The 15018-nt window shown below is 42.0% G+C and overlaps 2 protein-coding genes across 2 annotated transcripts in view; both read right to left on the reverse strand.

The window, feature by feature from the left end:
• The window catches only part of LOC146634633 (protein NLRC3-like), a 29249-nt gene extending 21212 nt beyond the window's left edge, over window positions 1-8037 (reverse strand). Inside the window, exons 1-5 of the mRNA XM_085378012.1 lie at window positions 7888-8037; window positions 7626-7775; window positions 7400-7513; window positions 4324-4565; window positions 2356-4207 (exon numbers count right to left, since the gene is read on the reverse strand). Coding sequence (XP_085234138.1) covers window positions 2356-4207; window positions 4324-4565; window positions 7400-7513; window positions 7626-7775; window positions 7888-7976 — 2447 coding nt within the window. The 5' untranslated portion in view covers window positions 7977-8037. The remainder of the gene's footprint in view (window positions 1-2355; window positions 4208-4323; window positions 4566-7399; window positions 7514-7625; window positions 7776-7887) is intronic.
• The window catches only part of LOC146634628 (protein NLRC3-like), a 223074-nt gene that overhangs the window by 112184 nt on the left and 95872 nt on the right, over window positions 1-15018 (reverse strand). The gene's annotated exons all lie outside the window — the stretch shown is intronic.

Below are 15018 nucleotides of genomic sequence, written 5' to 3' on the forward strand. Positions count from 1 at the left end.
GCTCCCAACTCTTGAGCCACGATCGCCCCAATGTCCACAGTCTGTCACTAAGATCTGATCCAGAGTCAGAGTGAAGACACACATTTGGACTGCTTCCTGTTTTGACTCCAGAACATTTTGAATGAGTTCAGCTCAGTGAAGAGTTCCAGCTGGAAAGATGATCTCTGTTTGCTACCTGCTGTCAGGTACGACTGTTCACGTCCACACGCAGGAAAAACCTGCTGACTGTTACCAAACGGAGCAGAAATCTCATCACTGGACAATAATGATGAATGAACTCAGAGCTGCTGATATCAGATCTGATTTCAGGGGAACTAAACACAGAAATGATTGGCTCATTTTAGCTTTCTGAGCCATTATCTGCTGGTGTGTCGCTAGTTGGCAGAAAATGATTTGTATTCCTGTTCAGGGCTTCAGTGTTTATGAGTCCAGATCCAGGTGACAGCAAGTCAAAATGATGTTACCTGTCTGTGTCCAGCAGCAGCCTGTATTCACTTTGAATATTGTTATAACCTGACATGGATCAGTTTGTCTTTGATTGGTTTGTAAATGTCACTGTTTCCATTGGACCTGAGTGACGTACAAAGACAGAGAGGGAGAGAAAGGAGAGAGAGGATGGAGACAGCAAAGAGAGAGCAAACACAAACAGGTGAGAGTGGACAGGTGACCAAGGTCAGCAACCAATCAGAGAGCTTCTGTTTGACCCACAGTCACTGATGATGACTGCACATAACCAAGCAGTGTGTTACTCTGATATCAAATATGGATCCTGCTCTTATAATAATGATCATCAGATGATGTTATTGTGTTATTTTGTAGCTGAATACGATGTTTGTGTGATTATCAGTGAAAGAAGCAGTGAGGAGGATGGAGAGAGAGAGAGAGGACAGAGGGTGAAGTTAGAAACACTAAAAGGATTTTTCATGGATTTCATGGATGATTTGAGTGATTTCCAGCAGGACACTTAAACATGCTCAGATGACACTACAGTGCTCGGACTTATATCCAACAATGATGAGACAAACTATAGGACAGAGGTGCAACAACTAGAGTCATGGTGCCACGACAATAACTTGGTCTTAAACACCAAAAAGACCAAGGAGATCATTGTAGATTTCCGGAAGAGGGGCCATAACAACCATCTGCCTCTCTTCATTGGCAGTGAGGCGGTGGAGAGGGTGAGCAGTTTTAAATTCTTGGGGGTAACTGTGACCGAGGACCTGTCCTGGGGCAACCATATCACCTCAGTTGTACGGAAGGCCCAACAGCGCCTCTACTACCTGAGGAGACTGCGGAGCGCACACATTCCCAGATCTCTGATGTTGAACTTCTACAACTGTGCCATCAGCAGCGTTCTGACGTATGGATTTCTAGTGTGGTTCCCCAGCTGCACCAAGGCCGATCAGCAAGCACTCCAGCGGGTGGTGAAAGAAGCTGGCAGAATTATTGGAACAAGTCTGCCAGAGATCAGTAATATCTTCCCCACTCGCTGTCTGAGGAGGGTGCACAGTATCCTGCGGGACCAACATCACCCTGCGCGCCACCTTTTCCATCTGCTGCCCTCAGGGAGAAGGTACAGGTCTATACAGGCCAGAACATCCAGACTGGCCAACAGCCTGTATCCACAGGCTGTGAGGCTCCTGAACTCTCTGCCCCCCTCTCACGGACAATAACCATATCCAACTTCTTAATAGCAATGAACTGGTCTGCATTGGTGCATCATATCTTTATTCTCTTCCCCCTCCTGCCCCCCCCCCCCCTTTCTTAAATAGATAACTATCATATCTGATATCATATCTCACAGTACAATAATATTGAATGGGTTGCATTGTTGTATTTTGTCATGTTTCTCAGGTCTTTGTCTGAATTTCTACGAACATTATTGCTAAGGATTGTCTTATTGCATTGGAGTCACACTGGATTAAATATGTACACTTGGGTTTTAAGGGGTATTTATTATTTTCTTCTTTTTTTGGGGGTTGTATGGAAGCCCCAAACGCAATTTCATTGTTCTTGACAATGACAATAAATAAATAAATACTAAATACTAAATGTCAGTGGACGTCCTAAAGAACATATTCACTGATATGAAACGTGTCATTGAACAGGATTAATATCAGTGGAAACATGGTGGAAACAGCTGTGACTGCATGGATGTGACACACTTCAAATCTGTTCTCCACTCTTGGATTTGGGATCCATGGAGCTGCTGCTGAGTCTGTACAATAAAGGAATGGTGTGGAAGGTTGCAGCGTACGGACACAAACACTTTGTGGTTACAATCTGATTTTATTTTCGACATTAAACTACTAAGCTACACTGATCAATGATGTTAATGATCACATCTGGACTCACCCAGCCTTTCTGCAGCTCCTCACAGCTGGAATCAGTCTCTGTCGTCCCAGCACTGATGTGTTGTACTTCTGCAGGTCCAACTCATCCAGAACCTCCTCTGACATCTGCAGCATGAAGGCCAGAGCTGAGCACTGGATCTCAGAGAGTTTCTTCTCTGATCTGTTCTCTGACTTCAGGAACTCTTGGATCTCCTGAAATAATGAGAGGTCGTTCATCTCCATCAGACAGTGGAAGATGTTGATGCTTCTGTCAGGAGAGATTTCATCACTGTTCATCCACTTCAGGTTGTTGATGACTCTCTGGATGGTTCCTGGACTGATCTCTGTCTGACCCAGAAGACCTACTAAGGGTCTCTGGTTGGACTCCAGACAGAGGCCATGAAGGAAGCGAACAAACAGGTCCAGGTGGCCATTTTTACTCTGGAGGGATTTCTTAATGGCTCTGCTCAGGAAATCATCCAGAGATGGTTTAATGTGGGGAAACCGAAGCAAATTAGTATAATCATGATAGTCAAAATCAAAGTCAGAATCATAACAAAAATCTCCCAAAAAGTTCTTCAGCACCTTTGTCTTCCTGTTGGTGTGACAGTGGAACATGTAGACAGCAGCCAGAAACTCCTGAATGCTCAGATGAACAAAGCAGTAGACTGGTTTCTGGAAGATCACACACTCTCTTTTGAAGATCTCTGTACAAACTCCTGAGTACACCGAGGCCTCTGTCACATTCAGACCACACTGCTCCAGGTCTTCTTGGTAGAACATGATGTTTCCTTTCTCCAGATGTTCAAACGCCAGCCTCCCCAGCTTCAGAAGAACTTCCCTGTCAGCCTCCGTCAGCTCCTGTGGACTCGTCTCACGTCCCTCATGGTACTTGTTCTTCTTCTTCTTTGTCTGAACCAGCAGGAAGTGTGAGTACATGTCAGTCAGGGTCTTGGGCAGTTCTCCTCTCTGCTCTGTAGTCAACATGTGCTCCAGAACTGTAGCAGTGATCCAGCAGAAGACTGGGATACTACACATGATGTGGAGGCTCCTGGATGTCTTCATGTGGGAGATGATTCTGCTGGACAGCTCTTCATCACTGAATCTCCTCCTGAAGTACTCCTCCTTCTGGGCGTCAGTGAAGCCTCGTACTTCTGTTAGCCTGTCAACACATGTAGGAGGGATCTGATTGGCTGCTGCGGGTCGGGAAGTTATCCAGACGAGAGCCGAGGGAAGCAGATTCCCCTGGATGAGGTTTGTCAGCAGCTGGCTGACTGATGACTTCTGTGTGACATCAGACAGCAGCTTCCTGTTGGTGAAATCCAATGAAAGTCTGCTTTCATCCAGGCCGTCAAAGATGAACAAAAGCTGAGAGACAGCCAGCTTCTCTGCTGTGACCTTCTGTAATGTTGGATGGAAAACATGGAGCAGCTCCAGAAGACTGTACTGCTCATCTCTGATCAGGTTCAGCTCCCTGAATGAAAGCAGAACCACCACACTGACATGTTGGTTCTCCAAGCCCTCTGCCCAGTCCAGAGTGAACTTCTGCACTGAGAAGGTTTTTCCAACACCAGCCACGCCGTTGGTCAGAACCACTCTGATAGGTCTCTGTTGGTCAGGTAAGGCTTTAAAGATGTCCTGGCACCTGATTGGAGCGTCATGGAGGGCGTCCATCTTGAAAGCTGTCTCCAGCTGCCTCACCTCATGTTGGGTATGAACCTCTTCACTCTTTCCCTCTGTGATGTAGAGCTCAGTGTAGATGGTGTTGAGGAGGGTTCTACTTCCTGTTTCATCACTTCCTTCAGTCACACGTTCACATCTCCTTCTCAGACTGATCTTATGTTCATCTAAAACCTCCTGCAGACCAACATCTGCTGAAAGAAAGAAAAACAATGAGACTAAAGAGAAAGAAAACTCTTCAATGTCTGAACAACACAAGAAGTCCAGTTTTCAGAAATGAGTCCATCAGCAGACAGATGTTCAGTCTTACTTTGTACACAGCTGCTCTGACTGGCTGTCTGCAGTCCAGCTCTGCTTCTGGATCTTTCTCCACACTGGGGACAGGAGGAGTCTCCTGATGAAGCAGACTGGTCCCAGTATGAGGAAATGCACTGTTTGCAGAACCAGTGTCCACAGCTGGTAGAGACTGGATCCTTCAGGACGTCCTGACACAAAGCACAGCAGGACAGCTGCTCCTCCTCACAAACACCACTCCTCTTCCTCTTCCTCCCTCTGTGAACACATTTCTTTATCACTACAATCAGTGACTGTTAGTGACAAACATCCAGATTTGACAACACTGTGCAGAAGCTCTGATGGTGACACAGAAAAGTCACAGTGGAGATACTTCTGTCCACGTTTGATTAGACTCATTATAAAAAGGAAAACAAAGTTTGAACACAGTCATGTTTCCAGTTCACTGACTTACATTTATTCCATGGACACTCACTCTAACCTGAACCACAGCTACAACCCAACATTGTTGAGGCCTCATCTCCTCCTTTCCTGACTGTAGAGGTTAAATATGCAACAACCAACAAATAAAAGAATTTGGTTCATTTCAAAGAAATTCACACGGTGACCAAGTAAAGTAACCGTAGTAAAGGAGACAACATCCCGTTGATGGTGGGATTATTTGAAAGATTTACTTTGGTCACGTCACCAAATGCAGTTGAACCACCCGTGGATCCATGTTTGACCATTCTACCACTCTGAGCTCTGCTTTTGAATCATTTTATTATTATCATCATTCATTTATTCATTCTTTGGAGGGGGGCTATTACCTAATGCCGCCCTAATAAGCTGATGTTCAAGGGGAAATATAACAGAAACTCTTTCAGTGTTATTCATTAATAAATTAACAGATAAACTGTGAAGAAGAAAAAAACTGAGATTTAAAGGAGAGAGTGAGAAACTTGATCATCCATCCTCATAATACATGTTTATCAGTATCTGCTGTGACCATACTGCAGTAATAACTACAAGTCTACATTTCTGTGACTGTTGATCAATCACAGCAGGAATCTGAGCTCATCTCTGCACACAGAGCAGCTTCAGCTCTGGGATAAACTGCTCGCTTCACGTCCTTCTCAGCTCACAGACACTCATCCTGATATTTTCCTTTAACATTTGATGGTATAATTCATCTGAGTTTACACTTTATCTGCATAAATACAGAAAAACAGACCCAAACACCAGAAACCATCAGTTTCACCATGTAGAATATATTGTTGTTTCCTTTTAATTCAGAGAAAAACTCTGATTTGGATTTTCTCTGTTCTCTTTGCCACAGCCCATCCCAGCAGCAGCTGAAGCAGCTGACTGTCACAACACTGAATAACACTTTAGGAGGAATTTCAGAGGTCAGTAAAGCTCCAGTTTCAACATCAGTTAATTAATCATAGTTCATCATAAATGTTAACCTGGCTGGCACACATGTTAATGTTAGCCATTTAAATATTAGCAGTTAGCTGAGGCCACAAGAAGAAGAGGCCCTAGAAGAACAATGGATGATAAGATTAGATTTTCAAGACTAGGCAGAGACGTGTTTTCCTTTACTGTCTCTTACAGAGGAGGGAGCAGATACCAGACGAGGTCACGGAGGTACGGGGAGGATTCGCAGCAGACAGCAAGACTGCCACGTCCATGCGAGAGAGCGATGGCTACGATAATCTCTGTTTTTGTCTCCCTATATAATGTTGTACAGCCCATGTGAGGGTTAACACAAACATCAGTCCTTCTACTTCAGTATGTTTGACACTTTGTTTACGCCTAAATTAACTTTACTGTTAACGAGTTTTCATGTTTCTGTAATCCACCAGTGTGCTCATGCTTTTTTAAGTGAAAAGAGATTTTTAATGATCAAATATAATTATGTTTGTTATTTGTGGATTTTAAATGTCCTTGACAGAGACAGATGATGATCATTATCCTGCACTGTGGTCTCAGGTTTGGTCGAGCTAGCACAAAGAATGGCTATGTTGAACTTCCTCCTGGGATCTACACTAAGAAGTGAGTCCAACATTAGCAGGGTCTCTTTCCTTTATCTGGATTCACTTTAGCATTCACAGTCACGTGAAGCTTGTTATTAACTCGATAAGTCAACCCAGGGTTTCAGCTGAGCGCTCACATGAAACACATGGTGTTGGCAGCATCTGATCAATCATATTCATGGAGACGTGTATCAGCAACAGAGCAGCTGAGTTTGCAGAAGGACGTCAAACTAAACCACAGGAACAATATGAGGAGATTACACACATAATAAAATACTAGCAGTAACACAGCTGCTGCAGACAAATCAGTCGTGTGATCGTGTGTGAGAGGAGAAGGACTGTAAAGGAGTTTGGTGTTAAAAGCTCTGTATGAATGTGGGAGACTTTGAAGGGCTTTAAAAAGGCCAATATAAAATAAAAGGCAGCAAAATTGCTGAGTGTGAAAGTCACCAGACTTATCAGACCTCTGTGATTAAGACCTGTAAGAACACCTGTTTGTACTTGTTGGCATTATATCAAACACACACGTATATTAAGCCTTTGTTTGAACTCTGGTTGAATTTGTTACTTTCAGACTGTGAAACATCACAGAGGCTGCAGCTGCAGATCTTTTATTCACCTGGAAATTTACTTTAAATGTTAGATGGAAAATGTGTTGCTCAGTTTAACCAAAGTAAGAACAAGAATCCATAAACCTTCATAAAGACAAACATCTCCCAGAACATTGAGCTGCTGAAGTGTCACTGAAGGGAAAAACTATTTGTCCTCCTCCATCCAGCAACACCTGAAAGACCTGAGTGGAAGCTCCTCCCTACACTGTGTTTGAAGCAAAGCACAAAGGAGACACCTGCTGGAGCAGCTGGAGTCCTACAGACACTCAGCCTCTTCACTACACAAACACCTCCTACAACATCCACTCTTTCCACTCTGACTGCTGTGTTTGTGGAAACACTCCAACACACACCGCTTCACATACCAACATAGAAATGTGTGTGAAAAAGAGCTGAGCTGATATTAAACATGAGGATTTATTCAGAAATACAGAGTCAGGAACAACATCTAGACACACATTACCTCTCAGCAGCAGAAGAACAGCCTTTAAAGTAAACACCAACATCCTTCGACATGTTGCTCTTTAAGGAAACACAGCTGGGTTCAGGTCCAGGAGATTCTGGCCTCTTATTGATCCTAAAAGAAAAACAATAAATGTCACAGCTTCATGAGACAGGAAGGAAAAACTGGAAATATTAAATTAAAGACATGATGAACAATGTGAAACTCATAAAAATAATGTACTTACTCTTTGTCACATAACAGTCTTTTGTTAAAGTTTACAGCAGCATCCTTCGACTCGTTGCTCTTTAAGGAAACACAGCTGGGTTCAGGTCCAGGCTCTGGATTAGTTTCAGCGTTATGTCCAGCTGAGCCTGGTACGCCCCACAGCTCTGGGCTTTAAAACAACACACACAGAGGTATGAGTGTGAATAATGATGGAGCAGTGATGTGAGTGCTGAGCTGTGACATGGAGAAGAGTCATGGACAGTTAGAGATGGTCATCTCACCTCTGAGCTTTGGTCTGGCTCTCATGTTCCCCACACAGAGTGCTTTTAGAGGGAGGGACTCCCTCCTCTCTGTCCTCACACTGATCCATGCTGCTCAATTCACATCAGCTCACACACACTTTCTACCTTCACCTGCAGAGGAAACACAAATCATTCATGTGCACATAAACCAAAATCCTCCTTTCCATCATGTGTGCTGTCCAAATATCAGTTGAATGCAGTCAGACAGCAGTGTGAGGCACAGGAAGCTGCCATCAGCTGCTCTACTTCTACTATCAGTCCACTAGATGGAGCCATGAAGCACACATGATGCATTCACTGACACACACTGATTCACTGTGACTGGAAGTTTAAGTACATTAAGCCTCCACTCATCTACATTGTGCTTACAACCCACTGCCCCCCATCTCCCACCCCCATCAACCTCCTGGGGCCAGGAATGACTGGAACTGAATTGGAAACGGGCGTAATCAAACATAAATCTGTTATTCTTATCCATAGGTGTTAAACTCTGGCCCGCGGGCCAAATTTGGCCCGCAGCCTAATTACATTTGGCCCGCGAAGCCAATACTAAATTATTATTAGAGCTGGCCTACTGGTATTATACAGCTAATATATATATTGTTTAGTATTAAGCTTTGCTTGTTCCATATTCAGTTTTTCAGCAAAACTTGTTTGAGTCCATAAGAAAAGATTCATTCTTAAATCTGGAGGAAGATTTTTTTTTTCAGTAAATATTAACGTTAGCCCGCGACCTTGTTCCAGTTTTGAATTTTGGCCCACTGTGTATTTGAGTTTGACACCCCTGTTCTTATCCAACCTGTCTGCCTGGACACAGTTTGCTGACCGATCATGGAGCCTATGATTCGCTTGGACAACAACTTCATGAATGTGGAAATGAAACTGAGTGTCAGCTGAGTGTCGAGCAGAAGAGGAATCAGAGAAAAGTGACAGAGCTGCTGACTTTACAAAGAAAACTAAAACCATGTTGAAGAGATTAAACAGATAATACAAGCTAACAACAACACAGCTGCTGCTGCAGACAAAACACATGTATGAGTGTGTGACAGGAAAAGCACTGAACAGAAGTTTACTATTAAAAATGCAGCATGTTGTAAAAAGTTTGGTCAGTGAGACTGAAAAATGGCTGCATAAGTTACTATTGTGAACAAACCCCTATAAGAACCCTGATATTACCTGAATAAGATCAAATCCTGATACGTAGTGCAGACCTTGGTAAGAGATACGGTCCAACTGGAATATAAACCTTTGGTGTGTTTAATCCAGTCAGTCTCTGAGTAACTCCACTCCTCTGCTTTCTGTTGGAAGAGACAAAAGTTTGTAGCACGATCCTTTTCCTCAGATGCCTGTGTTGGATTTATATTACATCTAAGATAAAAAAGAATTCACAAAGTCTGCTCTGTCCTCCTGTCCTCCCTGCAGTCTCTGTGAGCTCCGCAGAGTGATTATAAAGACCCGGAGCTCAGAGTTTCTCCAACACCGTGGTCAAGTGTGAGCCACGCCTGCCACCCGTTATCTGCCAAACTTGAGCTTCAACGCTAAGTTTTACGGTAGTGCTGCTTCTTATCCCTTTTTGCTGATCACACACATAACAACACACATGGTTTTCAGGAAGTTAACAGAAATAAAGCCACAGTGTCATTTGTTTTTCACTCAAGTTGTCTTTTCTTCTTAATTTTTCTGGTAATGCTTCTTCATTCATGATTCATTCAAATCTAAAATAACTTCAAAAAATGTAAAATATTTCTGAAAATCATCTTTTATAGTTGAAATTCAGTTGTCATTTGGCTCAGCTGCTCTTTCATGCATCCATAGTTTCACCTCAAACTGCTGCTTGAGACACGAGAAATTAAAGAACAACTCTGTTCAAACGGAGAAACTTTGAAGGAACTCAATAATGTCATTTAAATGGTTTCAGGTAGGTGTATGAAGGTTCTGTATTCAATCATATATGATAGTTGACATGAAATTCTGAATTCATCTTCTTGGACACCCACACTGCATAATTCTGTAGAAATGAAATTAGTCGTTTCTAATCAATTTCAACATCAAATATCATAACATTGCATCAAAATGCGTAAAAATGATTCTTGATAGCTGACCTTAAAGTCTCTGTGCATTCTTCCTCTGGGTTACCTTCTCTATATATTTGCAGTTTAACCACCAAAAGCTGCAAGGTTTCAGAGAAATAAAAGGAGCGTTCTACTCAAATTTAATAAGATTCATTTAATAAACAATAGAAAAAAAACTTTGACAGTTGTCATAAAATTCTTAACAAACTCCTCTTCTGTCTGTAGCTCAGGAGTTAGAGCAGGGGCCCGTTCTTCGTACGTCACTTACTACATCCAAGACCAAATCATCGCGCTAACCGTGAGCTCGCTAATCCGGTTCCCCGAACACACCTGCTGTTGACGATTAGTACAGCTGGATGAAGTAATGTGAGATCACTGGGTGGCTTAACAGGGGCTACGCATCGATAGTAGAAACATTGATCGGCAACCCTTTGATTGGTCGGCGAAAATGTCGAAGGAGCACGCTCGGTATTTTTCGGCAGCAGAGCAAGAACTCCTGATTGAGGGATTTCAGGAGTATCAGAGTTTAATCAGAACGCAAGGGAACACTGCAAAGGCTGCAAAAGCAAGGAGCGAGGGCTGGCAGAAAGTTGCTGACAAATTAAACTCGTAAGTAATTTCATATCACACTATATTATCCAATATTATATTACATTATATTATATTATAATATGTTATATTATATCCCCTTTCACATTAGAGCCACAACAGGACCCACTAGAACATGGGAACAAGTAAAAGTGAAATATAAGAATATTCTACAGAATGGTAATATTTATCACTTATATTGCTTTTCGTCTCTTGGAAAGAGACCCTGAAATACTCTGTTTGTTTGTTTATAACAGCAACCAAGAAAAGGGCAGAGCAAAAAAAGACAGGTGGTGGTCCTGCACCCCTTTGTCAACAAGTTGGTTAAGTGAATAATATCCTCACGGGAATATCGATATCTCTCTATGAGCACACTGTCGCGCTGAGCTAAAGGATCCTGTCTGTCCCGCAATATACGCTGAATTCTGAGGACTCTCCTTATCAATCTTGCACCTTCTGCAATGGGTGGCTCGCGTATACGGACAGGACATGGCTGCGACAGGCTTCCCAAATCCACCTTCGCTTTTATAGCCGTGGTCTCTCATCTTGATTACACGAAGTAATTTACAATTACTACTCTGAAATATGAATTACATCTGTAATAATCACATACATGTAGTAGAATGTTAATAGTACATTTCCCTTTTTTAGGAAATGACCTGTATGTATCTGTGTGACATCAATAAAAGGATCAAGTGCTGCATTATCTTTAGTTACATTGATGTTATTTATTTATGGTGAAACAGTGGTGAAATATCGCTGTTGCTTTCATATAAATGAAGCGGACATACCTGCGTGGCCGTGATCTAATCCTGTTTACATAAAGTAAACCTGCTCCCGAGCAGGTTTACGCTTACGGCTCTGTTGCTACGACAGCAAGTCCCGGATGAGCTTCGGGGAACCGAACGATCCAAGATCACGCGAAATCGTCAACAATCAAATCCAGCTAACTTACTTAGCGAGGTACGAAGAACAGGCCCCTGGTCACGAAGTAACTGGAAGGTTGGTTGTTTGATACGAGATACTAACCCCAAGATAGAAAACTCTTCTGCACAGGAAAAGTCCTTGAATGAGTCATTTGTATGAAGCACTTTGAATGCTCAGAGTAGAAAAGCACCATATCAGAACCAGCCTCACCCACTTGTGATGAGTGGGTGGCTGTGGCTCAGGTGGTAGAGCAGATCAGCTGCTGATTGGAAGGTTGGTGGCTCGAACCTTGGCTTCCCCAGCCTGCATGCCAAATATCCTTGGGCAAGATACTAACCCCAAGTTGCCCTCTGATGATTAGTTTGCACTTGTGTTTAGAAGTGCTTGTGTGAATGAGGCCTGTTGTATAGAGCACTTTGAAAACTCCAGGAGAGTAGAAAAGCACTATATAAGAATCAGTCCATTTACTACCTGTCCGCAAAGTTCCATCTCCAACCACTGCAATATTATTTGTTAGGATCGCTGTTCTCTCCGGGTACTCCGGCTTCCTCCCACCGTCCAAAGACATGCAGCTTGTGGGGATATTTAGTTGGATAATCCAAATTGCCACTAGGTGTGAATGTGTGAGTGAATGTGAGTGCGAATCGTTGTCTATCCCTGTGTGTTGGCCCTGCGACAGACTGGCGACCTGTCCAGGGTGTACCCCGCCTCTCGCCCTATGACAGCTGGGATAGGCTCCAGCGCCCCCGCGACCCTGAAAAGGATAAGCTGAAGCTGATGGAGGATCGCTGTTTTTTTCCTCAGGGTTTTGTGATGCCTTTTTGTTTTCGAGAGTCTTTTGTGTTTTAGTTTGGCTCTTTGTATATAAGGATGGTTAATAGTTTGCTTTAGGATTTACTATATCCCATGTACCCTGTTTTCATATTGTAGTTTGTCTTCTTGGTTTTGTAACACTAAATATCTGCTTTTGTGATCCCTTTCTGTACTTCAGTTATGTCCCTTTGTCTGTCTTGTCTCTCTGTTTGTCTGTCATTGTCTGATTTCCCCATCTGTCATGTTTCCCATTCACTTATATTTTCCTTTCTGTTTTCTACATGTCTGCGTATGTCTCTGTGTATCATTTCCTCTTTTTTATCGTCTCATGTCTTGTGAACTTAGCTTTGAGTTTTACTTCCCCCATTTGGTTAATGATTTGTTCCCATCAGTGTCTCAGTCTCGTCTGCATTTATCTATCTCATGTTCCCCTGTCCAGTCTGTTCTCCTCTATGTAATTTAAGCCTTGTTCTCCATGTTTTCCTGTTTTATTGTTTTAACTGTTGCTTCCTGTGACTATTGTAGTTTTCTCCTGCATCATGTCTCTCACCCGTTGCCTCTCGTCTCATTATCCAGTGTGTATTTATTGTCCCCGTCTTCTTGTGTACTTTGTGCTTTCCTTGCTCTGTGTTCCCATGGTTTTGGGGGCGGTGGAGTGGGATTGATTAAGGAAATGGCTGAGTTAATAGGAATGACCAAAATGAGAAAAATAAATCGATCTTCAATAAGAGAAAGGATTATTCTAAGAAGGAATATTTTTGATGGATCAGAATTATATAATGAAATATGAACAAAATCTTTTGTTAATCATTGTTTATTAACTGAACCTTGTTGAATTTGAGTAGAACTGTTTTTTAATTTGGCAGAAACACGGCAGCAGTTTGAAATGAAACTATCCAGGCTGTAGAGTAGACGAGCAAAATCAAGAATCCACTGAGCTTATTGAATTTGGGGAGAAATGTCCTTTAATGTGCAATCACACAGTGGGCTGAGATGAAACTGCACACAGTGTGGGTGTCCCAGAAGAGGAATCAGTTAGAAATTTAGTGTCAGCTAGTAAGCAAGAATTTAAAAAAATATTTTTAAAGATATCAAATTTGTTCTGTTATATAAAACTCTAATTTATACTAGTCAGGTGGATCATCAACAATCATCAATCAGTGCAGTACCAGCAAAATTCAGACAGACACACAAACACACTCATGCACAATTTTACTGTCTTAACACAGTATCATAAATCTAATTAGAATATGCTATAGTCCTTTAAATACCAATTTAAATATATTTCAAAAATATATTACAGCTTTTTTCAGTCTGTTGAACAAAAATCCCCAAAGAAGAAGAAGCACTACCATAAAACTTTGTGTAAAAGTGTAAGAAAGTTTAAGAGGCTTACAAATGACGGCTCACATAACTGCGGTGTTACAAGTCAACCTCGTTGATATCTGTCATCATGAACAATGCTATGGTTTGTGCTGGAGCGAAGCTGCACACAGCTGATATTATCAGAAAAAAATACATACTGATTCGATTACCTTCACACGCAGATTCACACAAAGACGACCAGCTGCATCAGCGAAGTTTAGAAAACAGACAGTGAAACTTAAAAAAAGGAAACAGACAGATTTGTGGGAATGCTGGGGCTGGGGAACATTAGTAATTAGAAACACAAAATGTTTCTAAGCATTTGTAAATGTTTGTTGGAGGGTTTAGAGGAGCTGAATCATTTGTGTGAAAATTAAAGTCAAACACACTCTTAGTAGAGAGAGACTGTGTCTGCAGATCAAACAGGTCTCACTGTGATGTCCCTTTAGTCAGACTCTGTCTCTGCTACATTAATGACTGAAAGTTGTCACGTTCTTATTTAGTTAATACTCTTTAAACCAGGTGTACACTTTTAGTTTAATACATTATAGATTCTCTGATGAAGAAATACGGTATATATATGTAACCTGATGAAGCGGTATCTAAAATGTTTTTATGTTTGACATACCAAGACTGTTTCACACTGCAGGAGTTGCAGATGATAAAACAAAGACTGTAAAGCGAAGCAGTTTGTTTGCTGTTTATCACTGCCTGTCCATTAGTCAAATTAATATTACTTTTATCAAAAATAATTTCCCGTCTGTATTTGGTCTTCCTCCATAGTCGCCATAGTCACATCATTGTGTTTTGTTGATGTTTCCCCTCCTTGTGATTCATTCAGTGTCCCCATGTCGGTCCCTGTGTGTCGAGCCGTGTCTCTTAGTTTGTATCCTGTTTTATTTGGAAAGTCTCGTGTCCTGTGTTCAGTGTGTTCAGTTTTGCTTTCTCCTGTCTCATCACATCTAATTTGTCCCTGCTGTGTCCTCATGTGTTTCCACTTCCCTTATCATCCCTCTGTGTATATATTGTGTGACTTTCCTTTTGTTCATTGTCCCTACATTGTTTAGTTTCACTTTAGCCATGGCATCATTATGTTCATTTCAGTCAGCTGTTCCCCCGTGTGTTTCCACTTCCCCTGATCACCTCCTGTCTGTATTTAAGTCCTCTGTCTTTCTTTATTCAGTGTCAGGTCGTCTGCGTTGCCTCCCTTCAGGTCTTATCACAGTTGATTCAAAGTTATCACAGTTTTGTCACAGTCAGTTAGTTTTCCTAGTTTGGTTTCAGTTTAGTTTTTGCCACTGCTCATGATGCTTTCATTTTGTATTCACGTTTATAGCCTAAATAA

Source organism: Diplotaxodon limnothrissa, linkage group LG3 (genome assembly GCF_057381915.1).
Source record: "Diplotaxodon limnothrissa isolate DT_005_m linkage group LG3, D_limnothrissa_male_GT1.1, whole genome shotgun sequence".
In the NCBI taxonomy this organism is placed as follows: Eukaryota; Metazoa; Chordata; class Actinopteri; order Cichliformes; family Cichlidae; genus Diplotaxodon; species Diplotaxodon limnothrissa.